The 25,586-nt window shown below is 48.7% G+C and overlaps 2 protein-coding genes across 2 annotated transcripts; both read left to right on the top strand.

Annotated features, from left to right (window-relative positions):
* Window positions 1-10,807: 10,807 nt before the first annotated feature.
* LOC311113903 (uncharacterized protein) lies at window positions 10,808-16,114 on the top strand. Its single transcript, XM_084189183.1, has 8 exons — window positions 10,808-11,747; window positions 11,902-12,115; window positions 12,302-12,883; window positions 13,061-13,273; window positions 13,469-13,749; window positions 13,947-14,209; window positions 14,429-14,686; window positions 14,865-16,114. Exons 1-8 carry the CDS (start codon window positions 11,082-11,084, stop codon window positions 15,772-15,774), a joined length of 3,387 nt encoding a protein of 1,128 aa, XP_084045309.1. The 5' UTR covers window positions 10,808-11,081; the 3' UTR covers window positions 15,775-16,114.
* Window positions 16,115-19,180: 3,066 nt separating this feature from the next.
* On the top strand, window positions 19,181-24,487 carry LOC311113905 (uncharacterized protein). Its single transcript, XM_084189185.1, has 8 exons — window positions 19,181-20,120; window positions 20,275-20,488; window positions 20,675-21,256; window positions 21,434-21,646; window positions 21,842-22,122; window positions 22,320-22,582; window positions 22,802-23,059; window positions 23,238-24,487. The coding sequence occupies exons 1-8, from the start codon at window positions 19,455-19,457 to the stop codon at window positions 24,145-24,147; spliced, it is 3,387 nt and encodes a 1,128-aa protein (XP_084045311.1). The 5' UTR covers window positions 19,181-19,454; the 3' UTR covers window positions 24,148-24,487.
* Window positions 24,488-25,586: the final 1,099 nt, after the last annotated feature.

Genomic DNA, 25,586 nt, shown 5'->3' with positions numbered 1-25,586 from the left:
GATATGAGTAAAGTGGAGGTAACCCTAAGCGTTGGGTAACAATGAAAGAGATAGCATCGCTAGAGTCATCAATTGAGTCGGTCTCCGCGTGTATAGGGGGAGGTGCAAATGAGCTATCTAAGGCAGGTTTAGCTAGGCTGGGGGGTCTACAGTGATATAGTACAATTAGAAATAACCGAAACAACAATAAACTAACCATGTTTGGGCTGAGGCTAAACATAAACAGGATGTAGTACCGTAAAAAGGAACAGTCCAGCAGATATCAGCTGTATAGCTGAGTTATCATAAGGTCCGGTGGTGAAGCACTAGTAAGAGGCCACGGCTAGCGTGTGCTAGCGGGCCAGGGCTATCAGATGGATGGAATCTTCGTGGTTAACGTCGTAACCACATCAGACGATTTCGTCGGCAGACCAGTCGTGTAGGATCGGCGGGGCTCCGTGTCAACACTAGGTGGTCCCGTCCGGTTGACAGATGATTAGCCAGACCACAGCGTCCGTTTTGTTGTAGCTGGCTGGTGGTAGCTAGCTGGTAGCGATGAATCCAGAGTTAAAGGTCCAGTGATTCAGTGATTCCGGCGGAAAAACTGATATGTTCTGGGTCGATAACGCGCTGTGCAGACTGGCCGAATATCCGGTGATCAATGTCCAGTGATTAAAATTAATCCCGCAGAAAAAAATCCAATGTCCTGGGTGAAACACCGCTAGCTGTGGCTAATAGCAAATAGCAAGTAGCTAGTTAGCTGGCTAGCTAGTTTCAACTGGAGATTCTAGATTCTAGATAAAGGTAAGTCAAGGTAAGTCAATAATAGAATCCGTTCCACATTGAGTGAGGTGGGTTGCAGGAAAGTATATCTTGTAGAAGGATGAAAAGTCTGATAGGGAAATATGTACGAAAAAAATAGGGTATTTACAGGCTATTTACAGACAGACGATAAAAACACAACTGCACTACTACGCCATCTTGGTTTCTACATATCTTGCATTACTCATCTCATATGTATATACTGTATTCTATACCATTCTACGGTATCTTAGTCACTTTAATAATGTTTACATATCTTGCATTACTCATCTCATATGTATATACTGTATTCTATACTATTCTACAGTATCTTAGTCACTTTAATAATGTTTACATATCTTGCATTACTCATCTCATATGTATATACTGTATTCTATACTATTCTACGGTATCTTAGTCACTTTAATAATGTTTACATATCTTGCATTACTCATCTCATATGTATATTGTCACGTTGCTGTGGATTGGTGTGGTGTAGAATCAGGCGCAGGAAGCAGAGGATAAGTCCAACAAGACTTTACTAGAGCACACAAAAAATAAATCCAAACAGCCCGGAGGCAAAAGGACGCACACAGGCGTAAATAGCGAGCGCACACACAGGTGCGTAAATACTCTCCTAAACACAAGGAGGAAGCTATGAAAATAGCGTACCGACACGGGTAGCGCAACAACACGACACGAACAATTACACACAACACTAAACTAACAACAAGGAAACTAAATAGGGTGCTAAATGAGACATAACACAAAACAGGTGTGACTAACAGACAAAACCAATCAAACACGAAACATAGAGCGGTGGCAGCTAGAACTCCGGAGACGACGACCGGCGAAACCTGCCCGAACAAGGAGGAGGAGCCGCCTCGGCCGAAACCGTGACAGTACCCCCCCCTTGACGCGCGGATCCAGCCGCGCGCCGCCTCCGGCCTCGGGGACGACCAGGAGGACGCGGAGCAGGGCGCGTAGGATGACCACGATGGAATTCGGTCATCAGGGACGGATCCAGAATGTCCCTCCTCGGCACCCAGCACCGCTCCTCCGGACCGTACCCCTCCCACTCCACGAGATATTGGAGACCCCCCCATCCGGCGTCTCGAATCCAGGATGGTCCGAACAGTGTACGCCGGAGCCCCCTCGATGTCCAACGGGGGCGGAGGAGTCTCCTCAATCTCAAAGTCCTGGAGTGGACCAGCTACCACCGGCCTGAGGAGAGACACATGGAACGAGGGGTTAATATTCTTGTAATCAATAGGTAGTTCTAACCTGTAACACACCTCGTTCAATCTCCTCAGGACTTTAAAAGGCCCCACAAACCGCCGACCCAGCTTCCGGCAGGGCAGGCGGAGGGGCAGGTTTCTGGTTGAGAGCCAGACTCGATCTCCAGGTGCGTACACTGGCCCCTCACTGCGGTGTAGGTCGGCGCTCGTCTTCTGTCGACGTATGGCACGCTGCAGATGGACGTGTGCAGCGTTCCACGTCTCCTCCGAGTGCCGCACCCACTCATCCACAGCGGGGGCCTCGATCTGGCTCTCATGCCACGGTGCCAGAACCGGCTGGTACCCTAACACACACTGGAAAGGGGTTAGTCTCGTGGAGGAGTGGCGGAGAGAGTTCTGTGCCATCTCGGCACAGGGCACATATCTCGCCCACTCCTCCGGCCGGCCCTGACAATATGACCTCAGAAACCTACCCACATCCTGGTTGACTCTTTCGACCTGCCCATTACTCTCCGGGTGGTAACCCGAGGTAAGGCTCACCGAGACCCCCAAACGTTCCATAAATGCTCTCCAGACTCTGGAGGTAAACTGGGGGCCTCGATCGGACACTATATCCTCGGGCACCCCGTAATGCCGGAAGACGTGAGTAAATAGAGCCTCAGCGGTCTGTAGGGCAGTAGGAAGACCCGGCATGGGAAGGAGACGACAGGCCTTCGAGAACCGATCCACAACGACCAGGATGGTGGTATTCCCCTGTGAGGAGGGAAGATCGGTAACAAAATCCACCGAGAGGTGAGACCAGGGTCGTTGTGGAACGGGCAGGGGCTGTAATTTACCCCTGGGCAAGTGTCTGGGCGCCTTACACTGGGCACACACTGAGCAGGAGGAGACATAAACCCTCACATCCCTGGCTAACGTTGGCCACCAGTACTTCGTACTAAGGCAGTGCACTGTCCGGCCAATACCTGGATGTCCAGAGGAGGGGGACGTGTGAGCCCAATAAATCAGCCGATCCCGGACCTCGAGCGGGACGTACGCCCGACCCACCGGACACTGTGGAGGACTAGGGTCGGTGCGTAACGCCCGCTCGATCTCCGCATCAACCTCCCACACCACCGGTGCCACCAGACAAGACTCCGGTAGTATGGGAATGGACTCCACGCACCTCTCCTCCGTGTCATACCGACGGGACAGAGCATCTGCCTTCCCGTTCTGGGACCCAGGGATGTAAGTGATCTTGAACACAAACCTGGCGAGAAACATAGTCCATCGAGCCTGGCGAGGATTCAGTCTCCTAGCTGCCCGAATGTATTCCAGGTTACGATGGTCGGTCAGAATGAGGAAAGGGTGCTGAGCCCCCTCAAGCCAATGCCTCCACACCTTTAGGGCCTGTACTACGGCTAACAGCTCCCTGTCCCCTACGTCATAATTCCGCTCCGCCGGACTGAGCTTCTTAGAATAAAAGGCACAGGGGCGGAGCTTAGGTGGTGTACCGGATCGTTGAGAAAGAACTGCCCCGTTACCGGCCTCAGACGCGTCCACCTCAACTTGGAAGGGTAAAGTGGGATCCGGGTGCGCCAACACCGGAGCCGAGGTAAACAGGTCCTTCAGTCTCCCAAAGGCCCTGTCCGCCTCAGCCGACCACTGCAAGCGCACCGGACCCCACTTCAGAAGAGACGTTATGGGAGCTGCCACCTGTCCAAAACCCCGGATAAACCTCCGGTAGTAATTCGCAAAACCCAAGAACCGCTGCACCTCTTTAACCGTAGTTGGGGTTTGCCAATTACGCACGGCGGACACTCGGTCCACCTCCATTCTCACCCCTGACGCAGACAACTGGTAACCCAAAAAGGAAACTGACTCCTGAAAGAACAGACATTTCTCAGCTTTGACATACAGGTCATGCTCCAACAGTCTCCTCAATACCCTGCGCACCAGGGCTACATGCTCGGCCCGAGTAGAACTGTACACAAGAATATCATCTATGTACACCACTACTCCCTGCGCCTGCATGTCCCGGAAAATTTCATCTACAAACGATTGGAAGACTGATGGAGCATTCATTAACCCATATGGCATGACGAGATACTTGTAATGGCCGGAGGTAGTACTAAATGCTGTCTTCCACTCATCGCCCTCCCTAATGCACACCAAGTTATATGCGCTCCTGAGGTCCAATTTTGTGAAGAACCGTGCCCCGTGTAATGACTCCGTCATGGTCCCAATCAGCGGGAGTGGATAACTATATTTCACAGTCACCTGATTGAGACCGCGGTAATCAATACACGGACGCAAACCTCCATCCTTTTTCTTCACAAAAAAGAAGCTTGAGGACGCGGGAGAAGTGGAGGACCGTATGTATCCCTGTCTCATAGACTCGGCAACGTAAGTTTCCATTGCCCTTTTCTCCTCCTGTGACAAAGGATACACATGGCTCCGCGGAAGCGCGGCTCCTGTCTGGAGGTCTATCGCACAATCCCCTTGTCTATGAGGTGGCAACCGTGCCGCTCTGGTCTTACTAAACACGAGTGCCAAATCCTCATACTCAGGAGGAATGTGCAGTGCTGGCATCTGGTTCGGACTCTCCACCGAGGTCGCCCCTACGGAAACACCCAGACATAACCCCTCACACTGAGCAGACCACCCTTTAAGAGCCTTCTCTCGCCACGAAATAGTAGGATCATGGGTCATCAACCAGGGAAGCCCCAGTACCACCGGATACGCAGGAGAGTCGATCAGATAGAGTTGAATCGTCTCCTCATGACCCCCCTGCGTCATCATCCTAAGTGGCGCTGTGACCTCCCCAATCAACCCAGATCCTAACGGACGACTATCTAAGGCATGTACAGGAAAGGGTTTTTCGACTGGAAGGAGGGGAATCCCTAACTTAACACAGAATTTCCGATCTACAAAATTCCCAGCTGCGCCTGAATCGACTAGCGCCTTATGCTGGGAACGAGGTGCAACCTGTGGGAAACAAACAGGTAATGTAATGTGTACGACAGAAAGCTCTGGGTAAGTAGGGCGCCTACTCACCTGGGAGGACTCCCCACTGTATGACCTGCCATCTCCCTTACCAGGGGACCCTCCCCAGCACCTAGCCGCGGTGTGCCCTCCGCGGCCACACCTGGTGCAGGAGACTGCCCCCCTCGGGCTCCTACCTCTTCTCCCTCTAGCGCCAGCACCTCCAAGCTCCATCGGACTCTGCTCGGAGGCGCTGGAGGGTGGAATGGGAGGCCCCCACCTGGGACGTCCGCAGGTCGCAAGCAGGGTGTCCAGTCGAATGGCCATGTCCACCAGCTGGTCAAATGTTAGTGTAGTGTCCCTGCATGCTAACTCCCTGCGGACGTCCTCCCGAAGGCTACACCTAAAGTGGTCTATGAGGGCCCTCTCATTCCACCCAGCATCAGCCGCTAGAGTCCGGAACTCCAGCGCAAACACTTGAGCGCTCCTCATCCCCTGTCGGAGGTGGAATAGACGTTCCCCCGCCGCTTTCCCCTCTGGTGGATGGTCGAAGACAGCACGGAAGCGGCGGGAGAACTCCGCATAGGTGACTGTGGCGGCGTCTATTCCCCTCCATTCGGCATTGGCCCACTCCAACGCCTTGCCGGTGAGACAGGAGATGAGGGCGGAAACGCTCTCGTATCCCGAGGGCGCCGGGTGTATGGTGGCAAGGTAGAGCTCCACTTGTAAGAGGAACCCCTGACACCCGGCAGCGGTGCCGTCGTACGCCCTCGGGAGCGAGAGCCGAATCCCACTGGGTTCCGGTCGATGGACGGGCTGGCTGTCCGGTGGTGATGGTGCGATAGGTGGGGCTGTGGGAACCCCGCTGGTTTCCCATCGACGAAGGGTGTCCATGACGCCCTCCAAGGCGTGCCCGATCCGGTTGATTCGGTGCTCTTGACCAAGGAGACGCTCCTCCATGATGTCCACGGGTGCTCCTGCTGATTCCATGTCGAGGTGTGTAATTCTGTCACGTTGCTGTGGATTGGTGTGGTGTAGAATCAGGCGCAGGAAGCAGAGGATAAGTCCAACAAGACTTTACTAGAGCACACAAAAAATAAATCCAAACAGCCCGGAGGCAAAAGGACGCACACAGGCGTAAATAGCGAGCGCACACACAGGTGCGTAAATACTCTCCTAAACACAAGGAGGAAGCTATGAAAATAGCATACCGACACGGGTAGCGCAACAACACGACACAAACAATTACACACAACACTAAACTAACAACAAGGAAACTAAATAGGGTGCTAAATGAGACATAACACAAAACAGGTGTGACTAACAGACAAAACCAATCAAACACGAAACATAGAGCGGTGGCAGCTAGAACTCCGGAGACGACGACCGGCGAAACCTGCCCGAACAAGGAGGAGGAGCCGCCTCGGCCGAAACCGTGACATATATACTGTATTCTATACTATTCTACTGTACCTTAGTCCATGCCGCTCTGTCATTGCTCGTCCATATATGTATTTATATATTCTTAATTCATTGCTTACTAGTTTTGTGTGTATTGGGTATATGTTGTGGAATGGTTAGATATGACTTGTTAGCTATTACTGCACTGTCGGAGCTAGAAGCACAAGCATTTCACTACACCCACAATAACATTACTGCACCGGTACCCCCCCTGTATATATAGCCTCCCTACTGTTATCACACGCTATAACATCTGCTAAACACATGTTGTTACCAATAACATTACTGTACCGGTACCCCCCTGTATATATATAGCCTCCCTACTGTTATCACCCGCTATAACATCTGCTAAACACATGTTGTTACCAATAACATTACTGCACCGGTACCCCCCTGTATATATAGCCTCCCTACTGTCCTTGGCGATGGGAAGCCCGGACCTGACACAGGCTTCAAACAGCCTCACCGCCCTGGATCCAGAGTTTCTGGTACCTTCATCCCTGGGGTCACCGCCCTGGATCCAGAGTTTTCTGGTACCTTCATCCCTGGGATCACCGCCCTGGATCCAGAGTTTGTGGTGCCTTCATCCCTGGGGTCACCGCCCTGGATCCAGAGTTTTCTGGTGACTTCATCCCTGGGGTCACCGCCCTGGATCCAGAGTTTGTGGTGCCCATCCATCTGTTGGGTTGGTAGGATGTGGAAAGACCCACCACATTGGTTAGTATTGACTGTAGTGGACACATCTGTTGGGTTGGTAAGATGTGGAAAGAAGTAGGTTTTACATTCATACTTATTACGAATCTGCACTAGTTTGAAAATACTATTATTATTTAATGAAAAAATATCACTTTTTGTCTGGAAATAAAATAAACGTTTCTCTCAACTGCGTTACCCACTCCAGTCAGCAGATGGCGATGTGGGACTTTAAGGCGATGCTTCTAGTGTGACGTATAATCTAGTGGACGGACGTTTCTTCAACAACGACGAGTCAGCCACCTCGAGAGTTTGCTAGCCAACATGGTCGAAACGTTCAAGCTGATCAGACTGTTTCAGTGTATATTTGCCTCTGAATTTTAAACATACTAATGTCTTATAACTAGTTTCCGCATTTAATGTCATATTTACGTTTAGTCAGGTAACGGTAACTGGCTTCATAAATTAGCCTATCACTAGTCTAGTCGCTAACTTGCTAGCTAGCTAACATCCCCGACCATGAGCTCGCCAAGCTACTCTCCTCCTGCTAAAGAAGAGGAGGTCTGCTGGACGGAGAAAGAAGCTCTAGTGAAAGAGGAGGAGGAAGAGGAGGATGTTACAATACAAAAACAAGTAGAGGGTGAAGCTGTTACCGTGAAAGAAGAAGAGAAAGACGTTACAGTGAAAGAAGAGGAAGACGCGTTCAGAGTGAAAGAGGAGGAGGATGTTACAGTGAAAGAAGAGGAAGACGCGTTCAGAGTGAAAGAGGAGGAGGATGTTACAGTGAAAGAAGAGGAAGACGCGTTCAGAGTGAAAGAGGAGGAGGATGTTACAGTGAAAGATGAGGAAGACGCGTTCAGAGTGAAAGAGGGGGAGGAAGAGGAGGTTGTCACAGTAACAAAAGAAGAGGAGGGTGGTGAGACTGTTACAGTGAAAGATGAAGAGAATAAAGACAAGGCTTTTTTTGGAGTGAAGGAGGGAGAGGTAACTGTCACGTTGAAGGAGGAGGAGGAAGAAGAAGAGGAGGAGGAGGGGGAAGAAGAGGAAGAGGAGGAGGAGGGGGAAGAAGAGGAGGAGGGGGAGGAGACGGAAGATCTGATTAACAACAGTAAGTAACGTTACTGTCTTGGAAGGAGCAGTTGTTGAACGGATGCGTGTTTTTTTTTAAATGATGTTCTGAGCTTAAATATGTCGTTTTTTTAATGTAGGAATTGATAAAGCTACTCTGTAAGATGTGTATACCATCAACAAGCTGGCCAACAACAAAACGTTATTTGCACAACTTAAATGTCTCATAGACTTGCCCTCATCAATACTGCAATCCCATTGTACTACTCTGGAGGGGGATTCCTAGTCCAATATTGACTGCGGTCAAGTGATACGACACTCGCAAAACGCGGTCAAGCCATCTGCTCTTCAGTTTCTTCCTGAATTTGCGTGCGTGAATACACTTTACAGAAATTGCGTTTTTCCGGTAGGGAAATTGAGTTGGATGGACTCTAATTCACAGAAAAAGTCGAGACGATAGCTACAAATCATTCCAAACAAACCGTTTGAAACAGAATTGATTCAATCTTCCATAATAAAAAATGATACCGGCAGGTAGCTTAGTGGCCGTACCCGCCAAGAATTGGACTGCAAATACATCTTAACAATATCCGAACCACATTAGGAAAATATTCTGAACAACTGCTAATTCCGAACACATTTCGAACCATTCTGAACAGAGGTGGGTCTAGGGGTCACGTGACCCTTTTGCCCCATTTTGACGTGACGTAAAACTGCAGAAGACTACAAATCAGCGCGCTGAGTGAAAGAGCCAGTACTGCACAGAACTTTTTTTAAGACGTACAAAAGAAAAGAACAACAGAAAAATAGGTATGTAAATGCAAATTATATGTATAAGCGACATGTATTTCTGAATTATGTTGATTGACCGATGTAGACTAACTGTCTCGATAAACGTATTCTTATTGTCTGTAACTTATCCGCTGAACGTAGTGGTACAGTTCGCGTACAGTAGACAGTAGATACATCAATGCTAAATTGAGTAGTTACTTGGTCTTTGTCAGCGTAACAAAAAAAAAAATATCGATATGTACAGGCAAATTATTCCATGGACGTACGATTTGAATGTACATGTTTTTATGTCGGTCCTGGTATTTAAATTGTCGATGTAGACTCGCTGCCCCCCATAGTACAGTCCCCTCTGTGAGATGCAACTTTTCCGCTGACTTTAATTTGACCTCAGAAGTACAAAATATGACTACATTGATGATACTTTGACCAGGTTGTTGAGATAACAAAATTAAGTTGACGTGTTGGAGTACAAGCATATTATTCTATGGAAGTATTAATTTTATAAAATGGTATGGACCTGGTATTACTGTACCATAGCCAGAGCAAACTATCACGACTGTACATCTATGCTAAATTGATTGAGAATGTAATCACAACAGAGAACTTGGTCGTTTAGTCTAACTTAGCTCATGTTTGCAGATATGACCAAGACGGGGAAGCCAGACTCATACTGGAGAGACATCTGCCAAAAGTATGCCCAGGGCAGCTACCAGTTTTCCACAGGCAAAAGGCCCGGTGGTAAGAAATGGAAAAGAGCCCTGGAGTGTATAGATGCTTGCCCGCTGCAGAGCAAGAGTAAGGTGGATCTGTTCGGGAGACACCTAAAATGCTCTTGTGGGTTCCATAAGGTAGGTTATATGATGATTTATTTCATTTAAGTGATGATAAGTTGCTGTAGCATGAAGTCGATTATTTGATGGATCATACCCTATGTGCACAAATTTGGATAAAACTAACAGTGTAGGATCATTGGTGAAATTATTTATTACAAGTAGCATGAGCCTCTTTTGTACTTGAAATCCTGCCTCCCCCCTTCAGTCAGATGCATCAGAGGCAGGTGGAGGCTCCTATGAGGCAGGTGGAGGCTCCTATGAGGCAGGTGGAGGCTCCAGGCAGGCAGGTGGAGGCTCCAGGCAGGCAAGAGAAGGCTCCTGTGAGGCAGGTGAAGGCTCCAGTCAGGCAGGAGAAGGCTCAAGGCAGGCAGGCGGAGGCACCAGTGCAGACAGAACAGTAAAGTGCTGTCAGTGCAATCAGGTTGTGAAGGCAGAAAAATTCTCCATGCACCTTTCTGACCGCCATGTAGAGGAGACATGTGACACCTGTGGGGCCAAGGTCCAAGGTTCTGTTGGCCTGTTGGAGCATATAGAACAGTTCCATTATTTATCCTGGTTGGCTCAACCTCCATCGCCAACTTCAACAGGTAGCTCCACCACACCATCCCCACGGCCAACACCATCTCCGCGGCTAACGGCCACACCATCTCCAGGGCCCACACCATCTCCAGGGCCCACACCATCTCCAGGGCCCACACCATCTCCGCGGCCCACACCATCTCCGCGGCCCACACCAACTCCGCGGCCCACACCATCTCCGTGGACCACACCAACTCCGCGGCCCACACCATCTCCGCGGCCCACACCAACTCCGCGGCCCACACCATCTCCGTGGACCACACCAACTCCGCGGCCCACACCATCTCCGCGGCCCACACCAACTCCGCGGCCCACACCAACTCCGCGGCCCACACCATCTCCATGGCCCACACCATCTCCGCGGCCCACACCAACTCCGCGGCCCACACCATCTCCGTGGACCACACCATCTCCGCGGCCCACACCATCTCCACGGCTAACGGCCACACCATCTCTACAGCCCACACCATCTCCGCCGACAACTACATCTCTGCTCCCTCCTCCAACAGGTTGCTCCAGCACGCCACGCCACACTCCTCAAACTCCACTTAGGCCAGCTTCCATTGATTGGGAAGCTTTTCTCCCCAATCAATTCAAAAAGGTTATACAGCCAGCAGATCGGGTGTGGATTGCCAAGGTCCTCTATGAGCCTACAGGTCAGCTGAGGCAGAAAATGGAGGCGTGCTGGTTTCATCCACCACTGCAGCACAAACCGTCTCCTCCCGAGCCCGGGTGGCACTTCCGGCAGAGGATGTTCCTCTGGGCACCAATGAGGATGTGGGGGATTCCTCTGAAATGCACGCGGTGTGACCGGAAAATGCACCACTCAGGGATCTACCCGAAGGTGAGGGAGGTGATAGATGTGGATACCCGCTACTACCTTGTGGGAGGGGACTATCCACGTTGCAGCAAGTGTATGCTGCCGGTCTGCCCATGGAGCCAGGAAATCCTTGCTCAACTGGATGTGGCACATAGGAGCCTGTTTCCCGCTGTCCTCACTACACAGCTAGCCCTGGATAGGAAGTGTATGACTTTCCTGAAGCCAAGGACCAGTGGGAACAGTTCCTCCTACCTCCAGTCTGCAGTAGAGGAAGCACACAGCGAGGAGTGGGCACGTCAGACCATCCGCTACCTGTCTGACTGTGAGCTTCATTTGAAGATGGCTACCTTCGTCTCTTCTGCAGCTGTCCATCTTCCTCCTCCACCCTTCAGGCCCCTTCCACTTGCCCAGTGGTTTGAGACGGTCCACTCCAACGACATCCTCAGCCACCTGGAAGAGATGAAGGGGGTGATCACCTCTACCTATGGTAGAATTCTGAAGATGGACTCTACAAAGAAGGTGAGGGTTTTAGCATTAATTTTATTTACTCTGATGTTAACCAATTGGAATGGATATAAATAGTTTACTTTATCATCCTAATGATGAAATAGTATTAATTTTAGTAAGTTTGTACAGTTTTTTTTAGAACGTTCTGTTTTTGTTTGTTTTTCAGATCACCAAGAAGCTGGCTGGCAGTATAGGGGACACCGCTGCATGGATGTCCAACATCGGCAACGAGCTTGGCCAGGTTCTGAACAGTGTTCTGACGACAGGTGAAGGTGCAGGGCTGGAAGAGTTGTGCCAGGGCATCGTCACACGTTATGAGAATGCTGGACAAGCTGAGCCTGAGGCTATCTATGTTGACCGGGACTGCTGCAGCCAGTCAGGTGGGATGCTGAAATTGTTACTTTATGAAATATACATTGCAGATTACAGTATGTAATTAACTAAAGTTAATTATGATGTTAAAAAAAGAGAAAAATGGTGATAGTAATCTATAAACTAACAATGTAATGTAATTGCCCAAAAAATAGATGATCACGTCTGTAATAATCAATGTTTGTCTTTCACAGGTGTGTCGTCAGTGCTGAGACTCTTTCGACCATGGAAGTTTGTCGTCCGTTTAGACGTCTTCCACTTCATGCGAAGGTTTAACTGCGGCCTCACTACTGAGCACCACCCTCTCTACGGTACCTTTTGCTCCAAACTTTCCGCCTGTATCTTTGAGTGGGATCAGGAGGATGTGCAACGGCTTAAGGAGGCCAAGAAAGGGGAGTGGAAGAGCAGCCATGGCGGAAATGCTCCCACTGAGGCACTGCTCTTGGCCAGTATCAGCACTGGTGAAATGGCAAAGCACTGCAGGCGGAGGACCCGTGCAGTGGAGGAAATCCGGGTCATGATTTCGGGGCTGCTCGAATCGATGTGGGAGCTGACTGACACCACGGGGCTGCGTCTAGTGAACCCTGACAGCATGCACCATGTGTGGGAGGTGCAGCAGAAGCACCTGGAGTGCATCCAGGACCCTGCAGGGGTGGAGTTGTACACAAAGACAGGGACACTGCAGAAGGGTGGCAAAGTCCTTGACGTCCTCAGGTGTGGGAGGGGGTCCTCCTCCCTCGAGAGTTTTCACCGCCACCAGTGTGCTTTTGTTCCAGGTAAATTCAAAATGTTAACTTGCCGTATGCTGATCTTAAAAAAAAGTCTGTGTTATGACATAGTATGCACTTGAATTATTCAAATAACAATGTAATTGTCACTTTGTATTTAATAGGTGTTAATATGTATTGACTTCATAATAATGGTTGACCTAACCTGAGTATTTTGTTTCTTAGGCTTTCGATGCAATGCATTGCACACACAAATGTACATGCTGGAGGGGGTATCGAGGTGGAACATGAACCGGGCAAAGGAAGCTGTAGCTGTGGTGGGGGCATCAACCCTGAGGACATTTGATGTTCGCTTGATGTCTCACCTAAACAGCATGAGCCAGCGGGTCCTTGGTTGTTCTCTGGTTCCAGAATTCACCCCACCTGGAAAACCTACTGGTGAGATAGCTCTCAGATCAGCACTGAGCATTTGAGTATTACTTCCTCTCCCACTTTTCTTTTCTCTGCCACCTCCACCCCTCCTCAGAGGACGTGGGAGTGAAGATCGGGCTCTACATGTAGGAGATGTGTCTGTGTCTGTGTTTGTGTCCTTTCCTCTTCTTTAACTATGTGTTTAAACACTATGTGTTACAGGCGAGCGCATTGCTGTGGAGTACCTGTTGGCCCAGTCCAATAGAGGCGACCTGCTGGTTCCACAGCAGCTGCCAGAGATCCCCACAGAGGAGCTCGAGGACGACGGGGGTGAACCTGACGTCACGGTGTGCCAGGTAGCTGACCTTAGGGTAGGTGATCCTGATCCTCCAATATGTGCCGTGGAGGCCCAGGTGACACTGGAGGGTGACAGTGGACCCAGATCCCTGGATGAGGACATCATTGTGGAGGAAGACGACACACAAGACAGCACATCAGACCAGGTAATGTAACACCTTTCTCAAAAACAAGATATGTAACAAGTTCGCTAATGATATGCCACAAGTATCATACGTTTGTCAAGTAAAACGTCAAGTATTACGTTTTATGGAGAGAGAAAAAAGGTCAACATTGCTCAAATAGTTCAAAGAAATTTACACATTTATTTACATGTGTTTTTTTCATGATTTTCACTTTTCAGAATAGCCGATGTGATTCCAGAGGTGTCTTGGGCTGGGATGCGGTTGATGACCTGGCAGCCTACCTGGTTGGCCTGAACCGAACCATCACTGCCTTGTCATCAAAAGAGGAGGCTGACATAGTCCATCTTTACATGGCTCTCCCTGCTATGGACAAGGAACCTTTGAGGTTCGGCCAGAAAGCGAGGAAGAAGACCGTGGCAGGACCTTGGAGAGCGCCCAGGAAGCCGAGTGGCTCTGCTCCTGGACAGCAGGCGGCAGAGAGGTGATTTGACACAATTCTTAATCATTTTGGTTCATTACAAATCATTGAATCAGAAGGCTGTACTGCGTCAAACCAGGATTGAAAAAAATATTTTGTGATTATATTAGTTTGTGGGGGGTAAATTGGGCTGTTCACAGGTGACAGGTTGTTGCTATTATTATTATTTTTTGTTTACAGCCTTGTTTAAAGTCCGGACCATATCATCCTTCTTTCCCACAGACTGTTCATGACTCACGGGCAGGCAGCCCAGGACCCCGAAGTCCACAGGGTCAGCGAATGTGTTTGCCTGAGACTTTTAAAAGAGTTTCAGCAAGCACCAAACAGGCCCAAGGACACAAGGAGTAGAACTCTGCCCATCCCACAGTCCATTGTGGTGGCCTACAGCCATCTTAAACAGCTGCTGGAGGACAGCAGGGTTGTTCTGGAGAAGACCAACGTGGTTCTGATACCAGTAAACAACACAACAATCTCTTCTTGGTGAGTCTTGTTTTTTACGTGTGCACCTTTCCTATACAATGACATTATATTATTATATTATTAAACTGCAAGAAAAACCTTCAACTGCTTGCTTGTTAGAAAATACTAAACATAGGAGGATAGGCTACTATGTATAAAAGAACTAACTGAAGCTACTGTATGCATTTTTGTCTTTTAGGCTGCTTAGGAGGGATAAGAGGAAGGACAGGGACATGCTGCTGCAGGGCACCATACTCCCCAAACGGTTTGAACTGGCCAAGGACTCACTCCCTGAAGCCCAGACTCTTCCGGCTGCTCCTGTGCAGCATGGGCATGAGGCTATGGTGTTTGAGGAGCCAGAGAACCGGGAGGGTGAGGCAGTGATACGCCCTCGGCACAGTGTTCGTTCTGCCTTGGCACAGCACTACCAGCCTGGGTCATACGTATGGCCTGGTTCTGCTGGCTCAGCCTCGTATGAGCATGGTAACCTGCCACCACCCCCATCTCCTGCCTGGGCCTCGTACCAGCAGGGTCACCTGCCACCACCACCACCCCCATCTCCTGCCTGGGCCTCGTACCAGCAGGGTCACCTGCCACCACCACCATCTCCTGCCTGGGACTCGTACCAGCAGGATTACATGCCACCACCACCATCTCCTGCCTGGCCCTCGTACCAGCAGGATTACCTGCCACCACCACCATCTCCTGCCTGGCCTTCGTACCAGCAGGATTACCTGCCACCACCACCATCTCCTGCCTGGCCTTCGTACCAGCCACCTCCCCCCTTCCAGCCACCTCCCCCCTTCCAGCCACCTGCTGACCATCCACTGTACCTGGCCCCTCCACCACCTGGCACCTCTGTTCAGCCAAGGCAACGTACGTGGAGACAGAAAAAAGCTGCCCAGGAGAACGAGGAGCTGATGGCTAGGGGTGAACCTCCACGCAAGAAGTTCAGGGATACCTACCAGTACATTTGCAAGCAGTGTGGGCAGGGGAAAAACAAAAGTAGGGGTCACACCCAGCTGAAGGGGCGGTGGTACTGTCCAGCCTCAGGACTCACCCTGGCAGAGTGGAAGGACCAGTTGACCAGTCTTGCCAGTGGGAAATAAAGGAAAATGTATGAATAAATAAATACTGTATATAATAGTTATGTGTAAATAGTTAAGTATTGTATATAGTTAAGTTTTTCATTTCTGTGTTCTAAAAAATTCAATAAAAAAAAAATAGATGTATATATTTGTTAAATATATACTTTCAGGTTTAATAAAGTGACCAAAGTTTGTCAAATTGTATAATAATGTGTAGATAGTAAAGTATTGTATATAGTTATGTTTTTCATTTCTGTGTTTGTGCATTGCATGGTGTTCTAAAAAAGAAAACAACAAAAAAATAAAGATGTATATATTTGCTAAATATATACTTTCAGGTTTAATAAACTGACCAAAGTTTCTCAAATTTTGACTTCTGGATTGTTTTTCTCCTATACCTCCTATACTTTATTCCTAGAACTCTTGCAAAGTAACTAAGTAGGCTACCAGTGCTGTTATTAAATATCAGCACTCCTGGAAAGCCCTCTGCCAATGAAAATACATACTTTCTTGCTTTGATCTTCCTGACCTCTTTTCTCACCAGTGTTTGATGTTGTAGGGGGTGTTGAGAGGGGGTGGAGCTGAGGGTAAGAGGTGAGATGAAAGGGATGGGGCAGGAGAAGCCAAAGCGGTGGGGGTCTGTGACCTGAGTGCTGTGGAGATGGGGGTAGGGCAGTGTTCTGGGGGTGCACCTGAGGTGTGCAGCAGCCGGGGTAGGGGCTGATCAAACCTGTTGAAGAACAAGTTCAGGTTGTTCACCCACTTCTGGTCCCCCGCAGTCTGGGACAGTTGCTAAATATATATATATATATATCTGGGACAACTAACCCCCTAATCAGGATGAATGACACATAGCACTTTAATTACATCAAAATCAGATTTATTGGCCAAGTATGTTAACACACACACAATGATTTTGGTTCTGGCTGCTTTTAAACAATACATGCAATATTCACACAACTCACTTAATACAAGCAATATACACGTTATACGAAAGAAAAATTATGTTAATGCATGGTATTGGTGCATGCTGCCACGGTGCACAGCGTCGTCGGATCGAATCCCGCAGGAGACAAAGTGTCAATGTTGTCGATAAAAGTGATAAAAATAAGCGCACATGCGTGTGAAAATAACTTTAAAGGCGTTGTGAGTGGAGAAAAAAACATGACAAATTGTTTGTTTTTCTCCTTTTCTCTTTCCGTTTTTTCTCTTTCCCCCCCTCCCCCCCCCTCTTTTTCCTTCTCCCCCCCCCCTAGCAGTCCCTTTTGCCCCATTTTTGGCCGTACCCGCCAAGAATTGGACTGCAAATACATCTTAACAATATCCGAACCACATTAGGAAAATATTCTGAACAACTGCTAATTCCGAACACATTTCGAACCATTCTGAACAGAGGTGGGTCTAGGGGTCACGTGACCCTTTTGCCCCATTTTGACGTGACGTAAAACTGCAGAAGACTACAAATCAGCGCGCTGAGTGAAAGAGCCAGTACTGCACAGAACTTTTTTTAAGACGTACAAAAGAAAAGAACAACAGAAAAATAGGTATGTAAATGCAAATTATATGTATAAGCGACATGTATTTCTGAATTATGTTGATTGACCGATGTAGACTAACTGTCTCGATAAACGTATTCTTATTGTCTGTAACTTATCCGCTGAACGTAGTGGTACAGTTCGCGTACAGTAGACAGTAGATACATCAATGCTAAATTGAGTAGTTACTTGGTCTTTGTCAGCGTAACAAAAAAAAAAATATCGATATGTACAGGCAAATTATTCCATGGACGTACGATTTGAATGTACATGTTTTTATGTCGGTCCTGGTATTTAAATTGTCGATGTAGACTCGCTGCCCCCCATAGTACAGTCCCCTCTGTGAGATGCAACTTTTCCGCTGACTTTAATTTGACCTCAGAAGTACAAAATATGACTACATTGATGATACTTTGACCAGGTTGTTGAGATAACAAAATTAAGTTGACGTGTTGGAGTACAAGCATATTATTCTATGGAAGTATTAATTTTATAAAATGGTATGGACCTGGTATTACTGTACCATAGCCAGAGCAAACTATCACGACTGTACATCTATGCTAAATTGATTGAGAATGTAATCACAACAGAGAACTTGGTCGTTTAGTCTAACTTAGCTCATGTTTGCAGATATGACCAAGACGGGGAAGCCAGACTCATACTGGAGAGACATCTGCCAAAAGTATGCCCAGGGCAGCTACCAGTTTTCCACAGGCAAAAGGCCCGGTGGTAAGAAATGGAAAAGAGCCCTGGAGTGTATAGATGCTTGCCCGCTGCAGAGCAAGAGTAAGGTGGATCTGTTCGGGAGACACCTAAAATGCTCTTGTGGGTTCCATAAGGTAGGTTATATGATGATTTATTTCATTTAAGTGATGATAAGTTGCTGTAGCATGAAGTCGATTATTTGATGGATCATACCCTATGTGCACAAATTTGGATAAAACTAACAGTGTAGGATCATTGGTGAAATTATTTATTACAAGTAGCATGAGCCTCTTTTGTACTTGAAATCCTGCCTCCCCCCTTCAGTCAGATGCATCAGAGGCAGGTGGAGGCTCCTATGAGGCAGGTGGAGGCTCCTATGAGGCAGGTGGAGGCTCCAGGCAGGCAGGTGGAGGCTCCAGGCAGGCAAGAGAAGGCTCCTGTGAGGCAGGTGAAGGCTCCAGTCAGGCAGGAGAAGGCTCAAGGCAGGCAGGCGGAGGCACCAGTGCAGACAGAACAGTAAAGTGCTGTCAGTGCAATCAGGTTGTGAAGGCAGAAAAATTCTCCATGCACCTTTCTGACCGCCATGTAGAGGAGACATGTGACACCTGTGGGGCCAAGGTCCAAGGTTCTGTTGGCCTGTTGGAGCATATAGAACAGTTCCATTATTTATCCTGGTTGGCTCAACCTCCATCGCCAACTTCAACAGGTAGCTCCACCACACCATCCCCACGGCCAACACCATCTCCGCGGCTAACGGCCACACCATCTCCAGGGCCCACACCATCTCCAGGGCCCACACCATCTCCAGGGCCCACACCATCTCCGCGGCCCACACCATCTCCGCGGCCCACACCAACTCCGCGGCCCACACCATCTCCGTGGACCACACCAACTCCGCGGCCCACACCATCTCCGCGGCCCACACCAACTCCGCGGCCCACACCATCTCCGTGGACCACACCAACTCCGCGGCCCACACCATCTCCGCGGCCCACACCAACTCCGCGGCCCACACCATCTCCGTGGACCACACCAACTCCGCGGCCCACACCATCTCCGCGGCCCACACCAACTCCGCGGCCCACACCAACTCCGCGGCCCACACCAACTCCGCGGCCCACACCATCTCCATGGCCCACACCATCTCCGCGGCCCACACCAACTCCGCGGCCCACACCATCTCCGTGGACCACACCATCTCCGCGGCCCACACCATCTCCACGGCTAACGGCCACACCATCTCTACAGCCCACACCATCTCCGCCGACAACTACATCTCTGCTCCCTCCTCCAACAGGTTGCTCCAGCACGCCACGCCACACTCCTCAAACTCCACTTAGGCCAGCTTCCATTGATTGGGAAGCTTTTCTCCCCAATCAATTCAAAAAGGTTATACAGCCAGCAGATCGGGTGTGGATTGCCAAGGTCCTCTATGAGCCTACAGGTCAGCTGAGGCAGAAAATGGAGGCGTGCTGGTTTCATCCACCACTGCAGCACAAACCGTCTCCTCCCGAGCCCGGGTGGCACTTCCGGCAGAGGATGTTCCTCTGGGCACCAATGAGGATGTGGGGGATTCCTCTGAAATGCACGCGGTGTGACCGGAAAATGCACCACTCAGGGATCTACCCGAAGGTGAGGGAGGTGATAGATGTGGATACCCGCTACTACCTTGTGGGAGGGGACTATCCACGTTGCAGCAAGTGTATGCTGCCGGTCTGCCCATGGAGCCAGGAAATCCTTGCTCAACTGGATGTGGCACATAGGAGCCTGTTTCCCGCTGTCCTCACTACACAGCTAGCCCTGGATAGGAAGTGTATGACTTTCCTGAAGCCAAGGACCAGTGGGAACAGTTCCTCCTACCTCCAGTCTGCAGTAGAGGAAGCACACAGCGAGGAGTGGGCACGTCAGACCATCCGCTACCTGTCTGACTGTGAGCTTCATTTGAAGATGGCTACCTTCGTCTCTTCTGCAGCTGTCCATCTTCCTCCTCCACCCTTCAGGCCCCTTCCACTTGCCCAGTGGTTTGAGACGGTCCACTCCAACGACATCCTCAGCCACCTGGAAGAGATGAAGGGGGTGATCACCTCTACCTATGGTAGAATTCTGAAGATGGACTCTACAAAGAAGGTGAGGGTTTTAGCATTAATTTTATTTACTCTGATGTTAACCAATTGGAATGGATATAAATAGTTTACTTTATCATCCTAATGATGAAATAGTATTAATTTTAGTAAGTTTGTACAGTTTTTTTTAGAACGTTCTGTTTTTGTTTGTTTTTCAGATCACCAAGAAGCTGGCTGGCAGTATAGGGGACACCGCTGCATGGATGTCCAACATCGGCAACGAGCTTGGCCAGGTTCTGAACAGTGTTCTGACGACAGGTGAAGGTGCAGGGCTGGAAGAGTTGTGCCAGGGCATCGTCACACGTTATGAGAATGCTGGACAAGCTGAGCCTGAGGCTATCTATGTTGACCGGGACTGCTGCAGCCAGTCAGGTGGGATGCTGAAATTGTTACTTTATGAAATATACATTGCAGATTACAGTATGTAATTAACTAAAGTTAATTATGATGTTAAAAAAAGAGAAAAATGGTGATAGTAATCTATAAACTAACAATGTAATGTAATTGCCCAAAAAATAGATGATCACGTCTGTAATAATCAATGTTTGTCTTTCACAGGTGTGTCGTCAGTGCTGAGACTCTTTCGACCATGGAAGTTTGTCGTCCGTTTAGACGTCTTCCACTTCATGCGAAGGTTTAACTGCGGCCTCACTACTGAGCACCACCCTCTCTACGGTACCTTTTGCTCCAAACTTTCCGCCTGTATCTTTGAGTGGGATCAGGAGGATGTGCAACGGCTTAAGGAGGCCAAGAAAGGGGAGTGGAAGAGCAGCCATGGCGGAAATGCTCCCACTGAGGCACTGCTCTTGGCCAGTATCAGCACTGGTGAAATGGCAAAGCACTGCAGGCGGAGGACCCGTGCAGTGGAGGAAATCCGGGTCATGATTTCGGGGCTGCTCGAATCGATGTGGGAGCTGACTGACACCACGGGGCTGCGTCTAGTGAACCCTGACAGCATGCACCATGTGTGGGAGGTGCAGCAGAAGCACCTGGAGTGCATCCAGGACCCTGCAGGGGTGGAGTTGTACACAAAGACAGGGACACTGCAGAAGGGTGGCAAAGTCCTTGACGTCCTCAGGTGTGGGAGGGGGTCCTCCTCCCTCGAGAGTTTTCACCGCCACCAGTGTGCTTTTGTTCCAGGTAAATTCAAAATGTTAACTTGCCGTATGCTGATCTTAAAAAAAAGTCTGTGTTATGACATAGTATGCACTTGAATTATTCAAATAACAATGTAATTGTCACTTTGTATTTAATAGGTGTTAATATGTATTGACTTCATAATAATGGTTGACCTAACCTGAGTATTTTGTTTCTTAGGCTTTCGATGCAATGCATTGCACACACAAATGTACATGCTGGAGGGGGTATCGAGGTGGAACATGAACCGGGCAAAGGAAGCTGTAGCTGTGGTGGGGGCATCAACCCTGAGGACATTTGATGTTCGCTTGATGTCTCACCTAAACAGCATGAGCCAGCGGGTCCTTGGTTGTTCTCTGGTTCCAGAATTCACCCCACCTGGAAAACCTACTGGTGAGATAGCTCTCAGATCAGCACTGAGCATTTGAGTATTACTTCCTCTCCCACTTTTCTTTTCTCTGCCACCTCCACCCCTCCTCAGAGGACGTGGGAGTGAAGATCGGGCTCTACATGTAGGAGATGTGTCTGTGTCTGTGTTTGTGTCCTTTCCTCTTCTTTAACTATGTGTTTAAACACTATGTGTTACAGGCGAGCGCATTGCTGTGGAGTACCTGTTGGCCCAGTCCAATAGAGGCGACCTGCTGGTTCCACAGCAGCTGCCAGAGATCCCCACAGAGGAGCTCGAGGACGACGGGGGTGAACCTGACGTCACGGTGTGCCAGGTAGCTGACCTTAGGGTAGGTGATCCTGATCCTCCAATATGTGCCGTGGAGGCCCAGGTGACACTGGAGGGTGACAGTGGACCCAGATCCCTGGATGAGGACATCATTGTGGAGGAAGACGACACACAAGACAGCACATCAGACCAGGTAATGTAACACCTTTCTCAAAAACAAGATATGTAACAAGTTCGCTAATGATATGCCACAAGTATCATACGTTTGTCAAGTAAAACGTCAAGTATTACGTTTTATGGAGAGAGAAAAAAGGTCAACATTGCTCAAATAGTTCAAAGAAATTTACACATTTATTTACATGTGTTTTTTTCATGATTTTCACTTTTCAGAATAGCCGATGTGATTCCAGAGGTGTCTTGGGCTGGGATGCGGTTGATGACCTGGCAGCCTACCTGGTTGGCCTGAACCGAACCATCACTGCCTTGTCATCAAAAGAGGAGGCTGACATAGTCCATCTTTACATGGCTCTCCCTGCTATGGACAAGGAACCTTTGAGGTTCGGCCAGAAAGCGAGGAAGAAGACCGTGGCAGGACCTTGGAGAGCGCCCAGGAAGCCGAGTGGCTCTGCTCCTGGACAGCAGGCGGCAGAGAGGTGATTTGACACAATTCTTAATCATTTTGGTTCATTACAAATCATTGAATCAGAAGGCTGTACTGCGTCAAACCAGGATTGAAAAAAATATTTTGTGATTATATTAGTTTGTGGGGGGTAAATTGGGCTGTTCACAGGTGACAGGTTGTTGCTATTATTATTATTTTTTGTTTACAGCCTTGTTTAAAGTCCGGACCATATCATCCTTCTTTCCCACAGACTGTTCATGACTCACGGGCAGGCAGCCCAGGACCCCGAAGTCCACAGGGTCAGCGAATGTGTTTGCCTGAGACTTTTAAAAGAGTTTCAGCAAGCACCAAACAGGCCCAAGGACACAAGGAGTAGAACTCTGCCCATCCCACAGTCCATTGTGGTGGCCTACAGCCATCTTAAACAGCTGCTGGAGGACAGCAGGGTTGTTCTGGAGAAGACCAACGTGGTTCTGATACCAGTAAACAACACAACAATCTCTTCTTGGTGAGTCTTGTTTTTTACGTGTGCACCTTTCCTATACAATGACATTATATTATTATATTATTAAACTGCAAGAAAAACCTTCAACTGCTTGCTTGTTAGAAAATACTAAACATAGGAGGATAGGCTACTATGTATAAAAGAACTAACTGAAGCTACTGTATGCATTTTTGTCTTTTAGGCTGCTTAGGAGGGATAAGAGGAAGGACAGGGACATGCTGCTGCAGGGCACCATACTCCCCAAACGGTTTGAACTGGCCAAGGACTCACTCCCTGAAGCCCAGACTCTTCCGGCTGCTCCTGTGCAGCATGGGCATGAGGCTATGGTGTTTGAGGAGCCAGAGAACCGGGAGGGTGAGGCAGTGATACGCCCTCGGCACAGTGTTCGTTCTGCCTTGGCACAGCACTACCAGCCTGGGTCATACGTATGGCCTGGTTCTGCTGGCTCAGCCTCGTATGAGCATGGTAACCTGCCACCACCCCCATCTCCTGCCTGGGCCTCGTACCAGCAGGGTCACCTGCCACCACCACCACCCCCATCTCCTGCCTGGGCCTCGTACCAGCAGGGTCACCTGCCACCACCACCATCTCCTGCCTGGGACTCGTACCAGCAGGATTACATGCCACCACCACCATCTCCTGCCTGGCCCTCGTACCAGCAGGATTACCTGCCACCACCACCATCTCCTGCCTGGCCTTCGTACCAGCAGGATTACCTGCCACCACCACCATCTCCTGCCTGGCCTTCGTACCAGCCACCTCCCCCCTTCCAGCCACCTCCCCCCTTCCAGCCACCTGCTGACCATCCACTGTACCTGGCCCCTCCACCACCTGGCACCTCTGTTCAGCCAAGGCAACGTACGTGGAGACAGAAAAAAGCTGCCCAGGAGAACGAGGAGCTGATGGCTAGGGGTGAACCTCCACGCAAGAAGTTCAGGGATACCTACCAGTACATTTGCAAGCAGTGTGGGCAGGGGAAAAACAAAAGTAGGGGTCACACCCAGCTGAAGGGGCGGTGGTACTGTCCAGCCTCAGGACTCACCCTGGCAGAGTGGAAGGACCAGTTGACCAGTCTTGCCAGTGGGAAATAAAGGAAAATGTATGAATAAATAAATACTGTATATAATAGTTATGTGTAAATAGTTAAGTATTGTATATAGTTAAGTTTTTCATTTCTGTGTTCTAAAAAATTCAATAAAAAAAAAATAGATGTATATATTTGTTAAATATATACTTTCAGGTTTAATAAAGTGACCAAAGTTTGTCAAATTGTATAATAATGTGTAGATAGTAAAGTATTGTATATAGTTATGTTTTTCATTTCTGTGTTTGTGCATTGCATGGTGTTCTAAAAAAGAAAACAACAAAAAAATAAAGATGTATATATTTGCTAAATATATACTTTCAGGTTTAATAAACTGACCAAAGTTTCTCAAATTTTGACTTCTGGATTGTTTTTCTCCTATACCTCCTATACTTTATTCCTAGAACTCTTGCAAAGTAACTAAGTAGGCTACCAGTGCTGTTATTAAATATCAGCACTCCTGGAAAGCCCTCTGCCAATGAAAATACATACTTTCTTGCTTTGATCTTCCTGACCTCTTTTCTCACCAGTGTTTGATGTTGTAGGGGGTGTTGAGAGGGGGTGGAGCTGAGGGTAAGAGGTGAGATGAAAGGGATGGGGCAGGAGAAGCCAAAGCGGTGGGGGTCTGTGACCTGAGTGCTGTGGAGATGGGGGTAGGGCAGTGTTCTGGGGGTGCACCTGAGGTGTGCAGCAGCCGGGGTAGGGGCTGATCAAACCTGTTGAAGAACAAGTTCAGGTTGTTCACCCACTTCTGGTCCCCCGCAGTCTGGGACAGTTGCTAAATATATATATATATATATCTGGGACAACTAACCCCCTAATCAGGATGAATGACACATAGCACTTTAATTACATCAAAATCAGATTTATTGGCCAAGTATGTTAACACACACACAATGATTTTGGTTCTGGCTGCTTTTAAACAATACATGCAATATTCACACAACTCACTTAATACAAGCAATATACACGTTATACGAAAGAAAAATTATGTTAATGCATGGTATTGGTGCATGCTGCCACGGTGCACAGCGTCGTCGGATCGAATCCCGCAGGAGACAAAGTGTCAATGTTGTCGATAAAAGTGATAAAAATAAGCGCACATGCGTGTGAAAATAACTTTAAAGGCGTTGTGAGTGGAGAAAAAAACATGACAAATTGTTTGTTTTTCTCCTTTTCTCTTTCCGTTTTTTCTCTTTCCCCCCCTCCCCCCCCCTCTTTTTCCTTCTCCCCCCCCCCTAGCAGTCCCTTTTGCCCCATTTTAGTGGTTAAGAGCGTTGTACCAGTAACCGAAAGGTCGCTGGTTCTAATCCCCAAGCCGACTAGGTGAAAAATCTGTCGATGTGCCCTTGAGCAAGGCACTTAACCCTAATTGCTCCTGTAAGTCGCTCTGGATAAGAGCGTCTGCTAAATGACCTATTTATTTATTTATTTTCATATTTCGCG

Source organism: Coregonus lavaretus (assembly GCF_964263955.1).
Source record: "Coregonus lavaretus genome assembly, contig: HAP1_SCAFFOLD_281, whole genome shotgun sequence".
NCBI lineage: Eukaryota > Metazoa > Chordata > Actinopteri > Salmoniformes > Salmonidae > Coregonus > Coregonus lavaretus.
Note: the sequence above shows the minus strand (reverse complement) of the source record. Positions and strands in the feature narration are given on the sequence as shown.